The sequence below is a fragment of the Myotis davidii genome, unplaced genomic scaffold (genome assembly GCF_000327345.1).
Source record: "Myotis davidii unplaced genomic scaffold, ASM32734v1 scaffold53, whole genome shotgun sequence".
In the NCBI taxonomy this organism is placed as follows: Eukaryota; Metazoa; Chordata; class Mammalia; order Chiroptera; family Vespertilionidae; genus Myotis; species Myotis davidii.
The window spans coordinates 3,484,310-3,499,562 of NW_006286140.1; the positions used below are offsets into that span (position 1 = coordinate 3,484,310).

General features: G+C 38.5%; 1 protein-coding gene across 5 annotated transcripts in view; it reads right to left on the reverse strand.

Moving 5' to 3' along the window:
- The window catches only part of CDKAL1 (CDK5 regulatory subunit associated protein 1 like 1), a 681,380-nt gene that overhangs the window by 223,418 nt on the left and 442,709 nt on the right, over window positions 1-15,253 (reverse strand). For all 5 annotated transcript variants that reach the window (XM_006757272.2, XM_006757271.2, XM_006757274.2 and 2 more), the window contains one exon: window positions 1,429-1,574. In XM_006757272.2, the coding sequence (XP_006757335.1) occupies window positions 1,429-1,574 (146 nt within the window). The remainder of the gene's footprint in view (window positions 1-1,428; window positions 1,575-15,253) is intronic.

Genomic DNA, 15,253 nt, shown 5'->3' on the forward strand with positions numbered 1-15,253 from the left:
AAAAGAATATTTTCAGCCTTAAGAAAAATTAAATTCTGATACATCCTACAACGTGGATGAACCATGACGATGTTATGCCAAGTGAAATCAGCAGACACAAAGGGACAGATGTATGATTCCACTCTGGAATTCTCTAATAAGAATTTTAAAGCAGCCATCACAAATATGCTTCAATGAGCAATTACAAACATGATGGAAACAAATGACAAAAAAATAGAAAGTCTCAGCAAAGAAATAGAAGATATATAGAACCACTAAGTGGGAATTTTAGAGCTGAAAAATACAAGAACTGAAATAAAAAAACTCAAAGGCCCTGGCCGAGTTGGTTAGAGCATCGTCCCCATATGCCAAGGTTGCAGGTTCAATCCCCCAAAATTCTAGCAAGAAGTAGGCTGAGAAAACTACACAGCGCAAAAAAATAAAAAAAATAAAATAAATAGAAAGTAAAAAAAAAAATAAAAGATCTGTATATAGTCAGGATAAGTGACTAATGGACGATGAAAAAAATAATTGCTTGCAATTTATATAAAACCATCGTAACCATAAAATACATGGTACAAAGGTACATAATTATAAACAAGAAGATGGAAATAAAAGTTGTCTTAATTAAGAAAAACAACAGAAGAAAAAAATATGAAGAAAATTATGGAAAGTAGGAAGATGCATGCCACAAATATGCCAGATAAATGACATATCCCCAGAGGGAGAATAATGCCCTCCACTTGAGAAAGTTCTGTGACCTTGGCTGGCACTGCTGCCTCCTTGTACAATCTCAGAAGGCATTCAATGTTGGTGATGATGATGAGGAGTTTTGAAGAATATAATCATGGACTGCAAGTGTTTTGGTGGAAACAAAATGATCATTCATGCCTGAGATTGTGTAAAATGCCTTAATTTTGGTCAACAACAATTTCAACTTTAAAAAAAATAGAATCCCCAAACCTCCTTATAAATTCACAATTCTTCAAGTAAAGCACAGGGCTAGCATGTAAAAGCAAAGGCCTTCCAGAGACTCTTCAAGAAATGCTACTTATTAGAAAATTATTGATTGTGTAGTGACATGATGTGGCCTACCTCCATGTCAAAACCAGCCTGCAAATTCAAAAAGCCACATGAAAGGAGATTTTAAGTAGAGCAAAGCATAAAGCAGTTTTCCTCTAGTGGGTCAGGTATAAAAATGATCACAATACACATTACCTTGGAAGCACTAGCAATCCTACACAAATTAACACTGTATGATGTACAGATGGAAGGTGAGAAAGCAAAAAACCACATCAAGGTGCCTAAGGATGCAAAGGCTCTGAAAGCTTCAAAAGTCTCACCTTTTCTCTGGTGCCTGTAATTGTGGCTACAATAAGTGCATTTTGCCACATGCTTTTAAAAGAAAAAAACAGAAATGGTCATTTTCTTAAGTGCTAAGAAACTTACTTCTCTTTCAGGAAATCCACCACTCTCCTGAAGTCAGCCACGCAGTATTCTCTCTTCATTGCCATGAGCACGGCGTCCGAGGCGGACTGCACCGGTATGTGCAGGAAAGCATACACACGGGGGTGATTAAGGACTTTCGCCATTTCCTTTAAAAATAGGGAAGGAGAAAACATTAATCACCTTAACATATCAGGGAATGGTTTCCCTCAGATCAGCACTCACAAGTGGAAGCAAATAAACACAGCTGAACACAAACTAGTCATGTAGGCTCTCAAAGTGAATGTCACCTGCAGTGTGCTCTGATGACAATTAGGAATTTAATATTCCTTTTGGATGGTTCCATTTCAGAGTTATTTCCTCACATGTACCATTTCTCTTAGGTGACAAAACAGAGATAAACTCATGTAATGCCTAAAGAGTAAAAATAATTTTGATATTTCAAAATAAACACTTCTCCTTTGCCTCATAGCAGCTTTATATTCTGCCTGTTATATTAGCAGGAGAAACAGCAATACAGGGGTGGTTTAATAGCAAAAGTAGGTTTACAGTTGTGAGTATGTGAAACAAGTTTATTTTATTCCTGTATTATTATTAACTAGAGGCCCAGTGCACAAAATTTGTGCATGGGGTGTGGTCCCTAGCCCGGCCTGCACCCTCTCCAATCTGGGACCCCCTCAGGGGGACATCAGTTGGACATGATGTCATGTCCAACTGATGGGGATGTCAGTTGGACATCCCTCTTGCAATCCGGGACTGCGGGCTCCTAACCATTCACCTGCCTGCCTGTCTGATCACCCCTAACCACCTCTTGCCTCGGACCCCACCACCGTGGCTTTGTCCAAAAGGACGTCTGGAAGATGCCCGGTCTAATGAGCATATTACCCTTTTATTAGTATAGATTACTGTATCATTTTCCATATGAACAACTGTAAACCTGCTTTTGCTCCATACTGTATTTAAGACAAACAGTTGGTGCCATATAATCCTGTGTACTTGAATAAAGTTTCCAAATTCAGGACACATTAACACTTCATTTTTTTAAATAATGAAGGAGAAAAATTAATCTATAACTCACCTTGTTTCTTTCCTAGCTAGTTAATGAACACATTTTGTGAGAATTTACTATGCAAAAGGCAGAGAACCAGACAATGACCCTTGCCCTGGTCACTACTGGCATCTGCCTTTTAAAATGCCGCCAAGTTTCAGAGAAGAGAAATAAGGGGAGAACAGGATGAAGAATTTATCTTGCAAAGTTAAGGAGAGCAAGTTTGAGTGAAACAAATTAGAAAACCCAGAGATTTTTTAAAAATTCCTCCAAGGATACAAAGGGAGGAGGAAAAGGAGTAATGAAAGGAAAGTTGTAATATAACCGTCTCTGCAAACAATGAGAAATATGGCTGATTTAGCCCAACTCCACTGTTCCAAGCAGTGTCCTCATCATGGGAGGAAAGGAAAGGAGGTGGAGGTGAAGGGGAAAAGGAGGGACGGAGCAAGGGAGAGGACAAAAAGAATGCAAAGAATCCAATAGAGATACAAATGTCAAGAAAGGACCTGCTTTTTAATAACTTGCATGTGTCCAATGGTTTTCAGTTCTCAAAGTCCTGCACTTTGACATGTTATTTCATTTTACCCTTAGAACAATATTTTGAGGGACTTTATGGAGCCAAAGAGTCAGCTAATTCCATAGGGTCATCTCCTAGTTATTCAGGGGTAAGTCATGCATATATATCAAGCATGCCCTCTGTTTCTCCATTTTCTTTCCATTGACTATGAAAATTGGCATTTTGACCAAAGTGGAAGAGCAATTAAATCAGTCACCTTCTTGGTAGCAGCTTAGTTGTTTTAAAAAATCTGTTTGGCTAAGAAATTCAAATAACCAGATAATATTACTCATGGATATCTTTTATCTACCTTCACTACCAGATTTCATATAATTAATGTATTGGAACTGGAGTGGAAGAATTTATTTAGCAGAAAAATAACTGATCAACATATTATCAGAAACTTCCCTTCGCAGAACTGTTACAATCCTTGGCTAGATATTTAGTCAGCAGGCCTTAGGGTAACACCGACCATGATAGGAAGACAAATTTTCAATTAGTAATTGGCTAAAGCGGGTAAACAAGCACGTATTCAAGCCGGTAAATAAGCATGTCATCAGCCTATCTTGATTTTTGGAATAAGTTAAAAATTATATGTAAATATACAAGTCAATGTATACAGAAGTAAAACTCAGACACTTTATTGGTTCTATTTCTAAAAGGAGCTTCAGATTGGATTCACAGTGTACTATCGTATGAAAATGATATATGGGGTCCGGGTTCATCAGAAAGAAAGGGGCACTTAGTTCAAGTGTGGCTAACAGAAGAATGGCAGCCCTGAGCAATCTGAGCTCTGACCTGGGCGAGAGAGTCTGAGTACACAGACAAGTGTGCATGCAAACAGTATTTATTTTAATATAAAGACATTTATAATTTAAGGGTTGATGTATCAAGGCTGCTTAGAATACAGATGGTGACCATTTTCTATGTAGGGACCAGAGAATGGCTAACCAGATTACCAAAATAGTAGTGTTTCTACCTGGTGCTTTTACATGGAGCTCTCCTATTACAAACTAGTAATGATCTCAAGATTTGCTACATTTTTATAAACTTAAGAAGCAAAGAAAAAATAATGAATTGAATGAAAACAGCCTTAATTTTAAAAAGCAACCCTGTGTATGGGAACATTTTTCTTTAAATGTTGTTTCATTTTTATTGCCCTCATCAAATTAATCATATTTGACCTAGCTTCGAATACGAACACTACCAGCTTAACAAAGTCCCTCAGTGTGTGAGAGTTATAAAATATATTAATACTTGCATTTAGATGTCTCTGCATTCACATTGATAATTACCAATCAGAAAGCCCTCTCAGATGATAGCTTTGTTAGGAAGTACATGCATATTTAAAATGCTGAACTTTATATATAAAATGCTCTCCTGTTGTTTTCAAGAAACCTAAGGTACATGACTAAGAAAGACAATACTTCAAAAAACAGAAACTACATCATTACCTTTAAGCATTTTAAAAGTAGCTTGAGATAAAATGTGCATATCATAAAATTCACCCATAAAAAGTATTCAATTAAATTAAACTACATTTATAAGATGGCACAACCCTTGCCACAATCTAATTTTAGAATACTTTCATTCCCCCAAAACAAACCCTGTACCCCCTCACAGTCTCTTATAGATGTCCCTCAGTCTACAATTCCTTTCTCCCAGCCCTAAACAACCAACCACTAGTTTACTTTCTAGCTCTATAAAGTGCTATTCTGGACATTTCATATAAATAGAATCATACAATATGTCTTTTGTAGCTGGCTTCTTTTACTTATAATGCTTTCAAGGGTCACCCATGTTAAACTATGTAATTTATTTATTTTTTTCAATTAAATAGAACAGGATTTTAGAATTTATTAAATATGTCATTTCAAGCAAAACTATTAGCTTGATTAGAAGAATGGGGGTAAGGCTATAAATGAAAAAGTCTCATGGTTCCCATTGTTTTTTGTTTTATTGTGGTAAAATATATGTAACATAAAATTCACCATTTTGATTGTTTTGGGGTATATAATTCAGTGACATTAAGTACATACAGAAGTTGTGCAATCGTCACTACCATTCATATCCAGAACTTTTTCATCATCAAAAAAATTGAAACTCTCTATCCATTAAAAAATAATTCCCAATGCCTGCTTCTTCTTAGCTCTTTACTTTCTGTCTCTCTGAATGTCGCTATTCTAGGTACCTCCTATAAATGAAGTCATACAATATTTATCCTTTTGTGTCTGGCTTATTTCACTTAGCGTGTTTTTGAAGTTCATCCCTGCTGTAGCAGTATTATTATTTTAAATATCACTTTTCCAGGCAGTTGGTAGGCAGTTCTATTCTCAATGCCAGAGCACATACTCTTCTACTAGCACTTATTTCCCCATCTTGCAATTTCAATGTACATGCTCATATCCCAAGGGTATACTTGTTTGTCTGTCTCTCCCCATTTCATTGATCAATGCCTTGTCCTTAAAATACTTAAATTATATAGTTGAATAAATGAATGACTGCAAAACCCAATCACTTACTCAACATAGAGGAAGTTCTACAAAGTCTTCTAGCTAAAGGTCTAAGTAGCACAAAATGCTCGTGCTCCAGGACATCCTATTCCTGGAGTCACTTTCAACACTTCTAGAGTCATACAAGTCAAGATAAAGTAAGTCATATTTTAACCATTATTTCATTAATGACACTGCAACCGCCACTAAGTGAATTGCCAACACCTACATTTACTCTCAGCAATCTAAAAATATATGATCATTAGTGGCATCAGGAAGTGAATTAGGAGCATGAGAAGAGTATTTCCAATCCTATGTTCCAAATGAAAAGGTTTAGATATTGTGAACAGAAGCCAATTGAAAGATATATAACTTTATTATAACAGAAAATTCACTTCCAAACTGCAAAGAGTTAACATTTTCAGTTATCTGCATTAAAGTAAGTTGAGACAAATGTTCTATTAGCTTTCACAGAAATGCTAAAAGGATTTTGATGTTTCTTTACCATCATCACTTCACCTCAGTGTCAGAGTCAATAAGCAGGCACTATATTATGGAGATAAAAGTACACATTAATACTAATGTCCAAATCCTAAGAGTTGTAATTATACACACATTTATTTTCAACTGATATTACTTGTTTTAGTTTTAAATTCTGATTCTGCTCAGCTAAGGCCAGGAAATCAGGAGAGTTTCTGTACCTGCTTATGGTCATAGTTACATGAATCTATACATGCAAAAACTCATGAAACTGAACACACATGAAAGAGTCAACTTTACTGTCTTAATTTTAAAATGAAAAGGAAAACAGTAACATCGGTGGTGATTCAAACATTATATAATATGAGCACGTACATGTATAGTAAACATATAGTTGCCTTTTTTTCTCATTAAAAAAAAAGACTGAATCTACTAAACACTAAAAGAACAAATTTTTTTTAAAAAAAAACATCACACACTTCCAATTACCTGGTCAATTTAATGGGGAAAGTACAACCCAGTTAGACTGAGCATTCAGCTCAGATAATTCTATTGGCTTCTCTTAAACATGATATAACTAATTAAGGAATCTAATGGAAAGGCAGATGTTAAAGATTTATTTTAAAATACTTAAAAATAAAATATTTAACTCATTTATCTATTGTATGATTATCCACAATGAGGTTAGTTTTCGATAACTTTTTTTCATGTGTTAGGCGGTACATGGTAGAAAAATGTTCTAGTACTATAACTGCCCTAATTAGGGTTGTTTGGTATGTAAAATTATGCAGCTAAGCAAATATTTATTAAACATTAAACTATGTTTCTGGGATTGGGAATACAAAGAGATCAACCTCCTCTGCATTTTATAAACATGCAAACACTCCTTGGGGCAATTTGTATATATCTCACCTGACCCCTCACTTGATGATCTAGGATATTTTTATTCTCTCAGTGGTAGCCTGTATCAGTGTTTGCCAACTATTTTGGTTTATCTTCTTGTGGGAGTGTTAGAATCACTGCTGCCTTAGACTCAGGAGTGGCTGTGTGACATGCAACAGCCAAAGAAATGTGGGCAGAAGTGACAGTATTTCCGGGCAGAAGGTTTAAAGCCTATGGTTCACCATGTCTCTTTTTCCTCCCTCTTCCACAGTCTAGGTTCTGAAGTGGAGACAACTTAAACAGAGCTTCAACCAACCCATGACAGATATGTGGCATGAGCAAGACATACATTATTGTTGTCATAGCCACTGAGAATTTTAAGATCATTTGCTATCCAGCATAACCTAAGGCATTCTACGAATTCATTGTCGGTTTATGAAAGATGAAACTAACACTCAGAGGCGTTGAAAACACTCTGTGCAATGAAGAGCAATAAGTAAAGTAACTGGATTAGAACCTATGTCTATCAGACTGCAGCGTCCGTTTCCTTAACCAACTTTCAATAAATACTGGAAGGAAATGCATGTTGATTACAAAGAACAGGGAGGAAGAAATTTACTCTTATATGGACAATAGGAGGTTTCACCCCAAATGGTATTAAATTCTAAATGATAAAAAATTTCCAGGCAAACTACAACAGGCTACACATAACATACCCTAGTATGTGAGATACAAGACTGTATATTTTGTAAAATAAACCAGTGACCTGTCATATCAGTTCTGCCCTTTTTTTGCCTAATAATATCAATTATATACAGAATGAGAAAAACTAATCATAATTAAGACAGTCACCATCAAAAGAAAAATTCATTGCTCTCACTGTCACCTTGGAACAATTAGATTATAAAATTATATCTGATACTATCTAGTGGGTTTAGAAAAAGTTAGATGATTTTCAAAGACCAAAATATTAAGCTAATAATATTTCCTGACAACACATCTTTCAATGCAAGCTCAATTTCTTGAAAAATAAAAGAAAACCTTTCTTCTAAGCAGGTCCCAAATTTCCCAGGCACTTACTCTCAAGGGGCTCATAATGCTGCCATATTAACATAACAGGAGAAAAAAAATCTGAATATGAAAACAACAAACAAAGGAGAACCAGAGATAAAAATCATCAAAACATCTGAGAATCACTCCTGAAGAAGTTATTACTATTAGAGCAATGTTGTCCCTGGAGCTAAGATGAGAGTGGGAAAAACAGACATGAAAGAAATGTCTTTGTTCAAAAGAACATAAAATTAAAAGGGGGGAAAAAAGGATGGGCTATTCTTTCCCCACCTCCAAATACATTGTAAGGAAGGAATTCTTAAAAGCCCTTTAAGAATTTGGTCTTAAAAGCATGGACCATAAGCAGTCATTTAATTAGAAAGATTATTTCAGGAACCACCAAAGCTCCCAGCACTTTCCAAATCACATTAGTGGTGCAATAGTAATAGTAATCCTACATAATAAAAGCCTAATATTCTAAGTGTCCGGTCGTCCAGTCATCCATTCAATCAATCAAAGTGTAATATGCTAATGATATGCTAAGGCTGCTCAACTGCTCTCTATGATGTGCACTGACCACCAGGGGGTAGATGCTCTGACCGGTAGGTAGGTTAGCTTGCTGCTGGGGTCTGGACGATCGATCGGGACTGAGTGAGATGGGACTGGACACACCCTGGGGCCCTCCCATGGTCCCTCCCCGGCTGGCCAACCTCCCACGTCCCTCCCTAGTCCTGATTGTGCACCAGTGGGATCCCTCGGCCCAGCCTGCACCCTCCCACTATCCAGGACCCCTTGAGAGATGTCGCAGAGCCGGTTTCAGCCCTGCAGGACCCCACTGGTGCACAAATTCGTGCACTGGGCCTCTAGTAATAACTAATAATAATGATAGCTTAGCATCCTTATGTGTTAGACACTGCTGCGTCGTACTCATTATTTCACTTAAATTTCTGAACAAAGCTAGGAAGTAGTTTTGTTATTGTCATAAAAAGCTAGTTAATATTAATATAGGAAGAGAACAAAGGGGAGGCCAGGCATTATAAGCATGGTCACATGGGCAGCTTTGCCAGGAAGCTATAGCGAACCACTGGTCCATACCCTGCAGATCACTGAGGGAAGGTGTCCAACTAAGGGGACATGGGCACATATGCAGTGAAGTCAGGGTGAAGTAGGGAAGGTACTTGTATGTCAGTCTGGCCTGGGGAACAATGAGTTGGCTAGGGGGTGGACCGCATCAGAAGCTCGCAAAGGAAGTTCTGGGTTGAAATCACCAAAGAATACCCTCTCTCTTGTTGTTCACTCTTGTATTCTCTTGCTCTGTGACCTGCACATACCTGTTCTCTCCATAGCTATATGGCGTTAAGCAGCCCCACGGTACATGACTGTGCAGACCTCACACACAATGGACTGTAGCTGGTAACATGAACTAAAGTTACCCAGATGCTGGACTTTAATATGAAGCAGAAACTGGGCAGTGGCCTTAATTCTGGCCCTGCTGCAGACAAGATTGGACTTCTTCCATGGTCAGACAGACAGAGATGGGACCTTGGAGGGAAATCTCCTTAATTTTACATCATTACTAAAACTTTCCACAAAAGCCCATCCTCCCGTGGGGGCCTCGGGAAATTCTTTTCCTTGCGGCACCTCAAGAATTCCACTTCCACTGATAACAGTTTTACTCTCAGACTCCGAGAAGGTAACTACCTTACCCAAGGCACAATGGTAGAACTGAAATGTAAACATAGTCACCCTGACTCTGGAAAGGTACCAGAATATGCCACTCTAAAATATTCCTCATTGGCTTATGAATTATTTTGAGCTAAAGACCATTGGGAACCAACAGGTGCAATCGCTGTGTGATGCACATGTCAAAAATCTCCAGCTTTTCTCATTAATCTGTTTTGACCAGTCTAACTTACAGAATCCCACCTGGAGAACCTAAGAAAGGTAGAAGAAAATTTTTTTTCTTCCTGACACTGCTCCATCAACGTGTTAAACAATAGCATTTTCCTCCTGAAACCTAAAGCCATTCCTGAGGAACTGCACAATCTAGTTCATGTGAGATTTACAACCGCTCATCCTGGGAGCAGGGTTGGAAAGAAGCAGCAGAGAATAGTTCCCCCAAAACAAGACATAAACAAACAAACAAATAAGTATCAAGCACAATTTAAAATTTTGCTAGTTTGCAAAATTGTTAGTTTGCAAAATTCCCCGTATGTTGGATTTATTATAAATGTGTGGATTTTTTTCAAATGTCTCAAAATGCATGAATTGTAAGGCTCTTTTTACTTTACTTGAAATTAGAAAATAAATTAATAGGGTCTTTGCAGTCTTTTGCTACTGAAGACTATGGATTTTTAATTTTTATATGGCAACAAAGAGGGACATATTGACTTCTTCTACTTTGTTTCCACTTGGTAAAGTTAGCTTCACATGTCAGTTCTTTAATTGGAACTGAAATTAAAACATTACTACATGGTAGGCTAATTTGTCTAAGAACACCTTGTCAGAATGTTTTTGAGATTCTAACCTGCTGCTTTTTTAAACACCATGACTTCAAGGTTATAGGATTAGGTACTCAGCTAGCATTAAAGAGAGATCAGGAAAAACTTCCAGTTGATGAGCGAAATTTACATTTTAGGACTTGAGCTACTTTTAAAATGTTCTGCTATTTTTTAATCAAATGAAAGTTAAAATTATATGCAAAATATGTGGCCTCTACAAATACAAAAATCTGATGCAATTTTTGTGTGCATAATTCTGTCTGATATAACAGAATCAATCATTTATACATAAGTGTTTTCAGATCTTAAATTTTGCCATTTTATGAGACTGAAAGATTTTTTTTAAAAGATAGCAGAGTAGGCTTTGAACTTCATCTTTCCAATCATCAGATGTGTTATACATTATTAATGCTTGATGCTAACCTCACATCAGAACTGGATAAAGATAGGTCTAAATAATAATGATTAAGAAAATATATACCATATTAGATGCTAAGAATTTCCTTCTGTCTTAGGTAAGAAAAGTGACTTCAAAATCAAACATTGTCTTTTTAAGTATTTCCAAATTAGCTACAGATTGAGAATAGTAAAAACAGGTAGGAAAAGAAAGAACTGTGTCAAAGCTGAGTCGAACAAAATGTGCAATATGCTGAAGTGAACCAGGACGGAGGGTGTGGGTAATCATGAATAGCTCTCTATATAATGTGTGGCTTGTTTCTTTTGTCCCATCCTCACAGGACACTAATTAAGCTCTCCAAAGAACTAAACAAATGGGCACAGTTTATAGAGAGTATCTAAAAAGAACTGGATACTATTCTGAAAAGGTGTCCCTGAAGAAATGGTTTCAAGGAGTGGGAGAAGATAGTCCAGATGAGGAAATGTATTCCAAGTACAGAGGCTGCCCTGAGTAATTAATACTCTGAAATGTCTTCAGCTGAGTGAAATGATGAAAGGAAAATCCAATCCTTTAAAGGTATACAAATTATATATTAAAGCTACTCGTTAAAGTGTAAAACAGCCCTAGCTGGTTTGGCTCAGTGGATAGAGCGTTGGCCTGCAAACTGAAGGGTCCTTGGTTTGATTCCAGTCAAGGGCACATGCTCGGGTTGTGGGCTCGATCCCCAGTAGGAGGCGTGCAGGAGGAAGTCAACCAATGATTCTCTCTCATTATTGATGCTTCTATCTCTCCCTTTCTCTCTAAAATCAATATATTTTTTAAAAGTATAAAATAAATGAGATACTCCCATTTGGATGTTTAATTTTTTTCACTTACTAAACTATAGAATGACTGTCTATAATCAATGAATACACACACACACACATAAACAAACTCAGTATGGTTGAATGAAAAAAGCAAATGTGGTAATACAATGGAATATTATTCAGCCATAAAAAAGAATAAATTCCTGCCATTTGCAAGAACCTGGATAGACCTTCAGGATATAATGCTAAGTGCAATAAGTCAATTATAGAAAGACAAATATTGTGTGATCTTACTTAAATGTGGACCTAAAACAAAACAAGAAAAAATCAAACTCACAGATACAGAGAACAGATTGGTGGTTGCCAGATGAAGAGGCTTGGGAAGTGGGCAAATGGGTGAAGATGGTCAAAGATAAAAACTTCCAGTTATGAAATAAGTAAGTCCTGGGATTGTAATGTATAGCATACAGACTAGAGTTAAGAACACTATTGTGCATATTTGAAAGAGGCTAAAAGAATAGATCTTAAAGTCCTCATCACAAGAAAAATAAATTTATAAATATGTGTGGTGAGGGATGTTAACTAGACATTGTGGTAATCATTCTATATAATAAAAAGCCAATATGGAAATCAACCAAATGGCAGAACTGGTTGTGATGATGCGCACTGACCACCAGGGGCAGACACTAAACTCAGGAGCTGCCCCCTGGTGGTCAGTGTGCTCCCACAGGGGGAACACTGCTCAGCCAGAAGCCCTGAGCCAGGCTCACGGGTGGCGAGCGCAGCGGTGGTGGTGGAAGCTTCTCCTGCCTCCACGGCAGTGCTAAGGATGTCCGACTGATGGCTTAGGCAGGTAGCAGCCCTAAGCCATCAGTCAGACATCCCCCAGGGCTCCCAGGCTGGAAGAAGACACAAGCTGGGCTGAGGGACCACCCTTAGTGCACGAATTTCATGCCCTTGGTCTCTAATCTCTCTATATAAAAGCCTAAGTGACCGTTCGACTGGTAGTTATGACGTGCACTGACCACAGGGGGCAGGTGCTCAATGACAGTCATGGAAACATGGAACAGACTGATGAATCTGAGGGAAAGGGGGAGGAGAGAGGGTGGGAAGAGATTAGCCAAAGATCTTATATGCATACTAGAGGCCTAGTACACGGATTCATGCACTGGTGGGGTCCCTCGGCCTGGCCTGTGGGGATCAGGCCAAAACCAGCCTGGTGCGTGGATTCTTGCACCGGTGGGGGATTCCTTGGCCTGGCTGTGGGGATCGGGCCAAAACCAGCATGGTGGTGCACTGGTCGGGTCCCTTGGCCTGGTTTGTGGGGATTGGGCCGAAACTGGCAGTCTGATATCCCCCAAGGGGTCCTGGATTGTGAGAGGGTACAGACCAGGCCAAGGGACCCCACCAGTGCATGAATCCATGCACAAAGCCTCAAGTTTAAAAATATATATAAATACAAAATTATTATGTTATACACCTGAAACTAATATAATGATATCAATTAAAAAATATAAACTCAGTATTTCTTTGCCAAAGTACTGTAATCACTTTCTGACCAGTTACAGAGTTTTAAAATCTCTAAATTACTCACGATTTAGTAGCTATGTGCTTCTTATATTAGTTGACCCTCAGAAGTCTCTGATATTTTGCCAAAACTACCTCCTGAATGTAACTTTGCACTGCCCGGGTCACATGCTTCTTTTTTACAAACCACAGGGTAGATGTGGGTCTTTGAAGGGGAGTAGAGTATTCCTGGAAGGATATAAACTAGCAGGCAAGGGTCATTTAAAAAAGAATTCACTTCCAGATCTTCAATTTCCATTTGTACTCTTTTCTAGAATTTATGTATCTGTGGTAAAAGGCTTCATGGTGAGTATTCTTTCACACTCCCTCTCACCGTCACTGAACACCTTCAAGTCACAAAACAAATAATTACTGAAGCTGCCCTTTACAAAGCAACTTTATATTCCCATGCCTATCACCCTCACCTTCTGTTTCATTAAAGATTGCATGTAAAATAAATGTTTATATGTATGCTTAATAAACATTCTTACCGTTTTGATAATATCTATCTATATAAAAACCTAAGTGACCATTCAACCAGTTGCTATGACACGCACTTACCACCAGGGAGAAGATGTTCAACATAGGAGATGTCCCCTGGTGGTCAGTGTGCTCCCACAGGGGGATCGCTGCTCAGCTGACCAATGGGCACCAGACGCTGGGCTCAGGGCTGGCAAGCACCACTCCGGAGGCACGAACTTCTCCCGCAGACACTCCCTCTGTGCGCCCCTCCCCCACTTGGACCAGGACCAGGATCAGTACAGGCAACAGGACTGACTGAGTGTGAGCCCATGGCTTCTTCTTGGTCATGGGCGCACCGGTATTGCTCTAGGATGGGCACGCAGAGACCTCAGTGGAGTGGGAGTGAGCCTATCGAGTGGCCGGGGCCGGGATGAGCAGGAGTGGCATGGCGCCCAGCCTGGGTTTGGGCTCCTCCCTGGCTGCCTGCCACTTCCTGCCCTATTACATCCCTTGGGGGATGTTGGACTGCTGGTTTTGGCCCAATCCCTGCAGGCTACACTGAAGGACCCCACTGGTGCACGATTCCGTGCACTGGGCCTGTAGTAAATAATAATTCAATAAAAAGCACTTTTAAAAATAGTTACCAGCCAGTGTTGCTCAGTGGCTGTGTGTCAACCCATGAAGCAAGAGGTGGAGGTTTGATTCCCAGGTCAGGACACATGCTTGGGTTGCAAGCTCAATACCCATTAGGGGGCGTGCAAGAGGCAGCTGATTGATGATTCTCTCTCATCATTGATGTTTCTATCTCTCTCCCCATGTCCTTTCCTCATTCTGAAATCAATAAAAATATATAAAATATTTTTTAAAGTGGTCATAGTATTGTTTTTCAACGTCAATAAAAAATGTATAAAGTGGCACATGTCTTCAAATATTACTTTGGGGTGACACCAAGCAAAAGTGTAATACCACTCACTGGTCTACCACACAAAGTTCCAACACCTCAGCCTGGCATTGTTGCTCCTAGAATTCAAGCTTCCCAATCTTGTTTCCCATTAATGGCTTTCCTTCCTCTTAACATTTACCAATTCCAAGGAAATATATTTCCACTTAAAAGAGACCTATTGTTTGCCCAGCCAGGCTTAGACTTTCACCCTAATGTCATCCTCAGCCTAGAATGCAGCTCCCCACTCTAAGCTACCACTGCCTGCTACACCCATCAGCACCGCAATCATTAATCCTTCCAATGTACACAAAGAACTCATCATTTCTTTCTGATTCCATTTACAGCACTTTGTACCTCTACTAGGCAATTATAACATTCTATATCTTAATTAATACCACCCCCATTCCCTCACTACATTGTACATAAAAAATATCTGGTATCTTTTGTTGAATTGAATTGAAAAAAGTTCATTTCACCGAGAGCCAATGTATTTAAATGAGACAAAGACTCAGCATTCACAATTCTCATTTTGGGAATTTTAATGACCTGGTATGTGCTTCCAGGTAAACCTCAACTTTAGATAGTTTATACCTAAATTTCTGCAGTTTAAGCTTGAAAACCACACCCCTATTTTTTCAAGTGTAC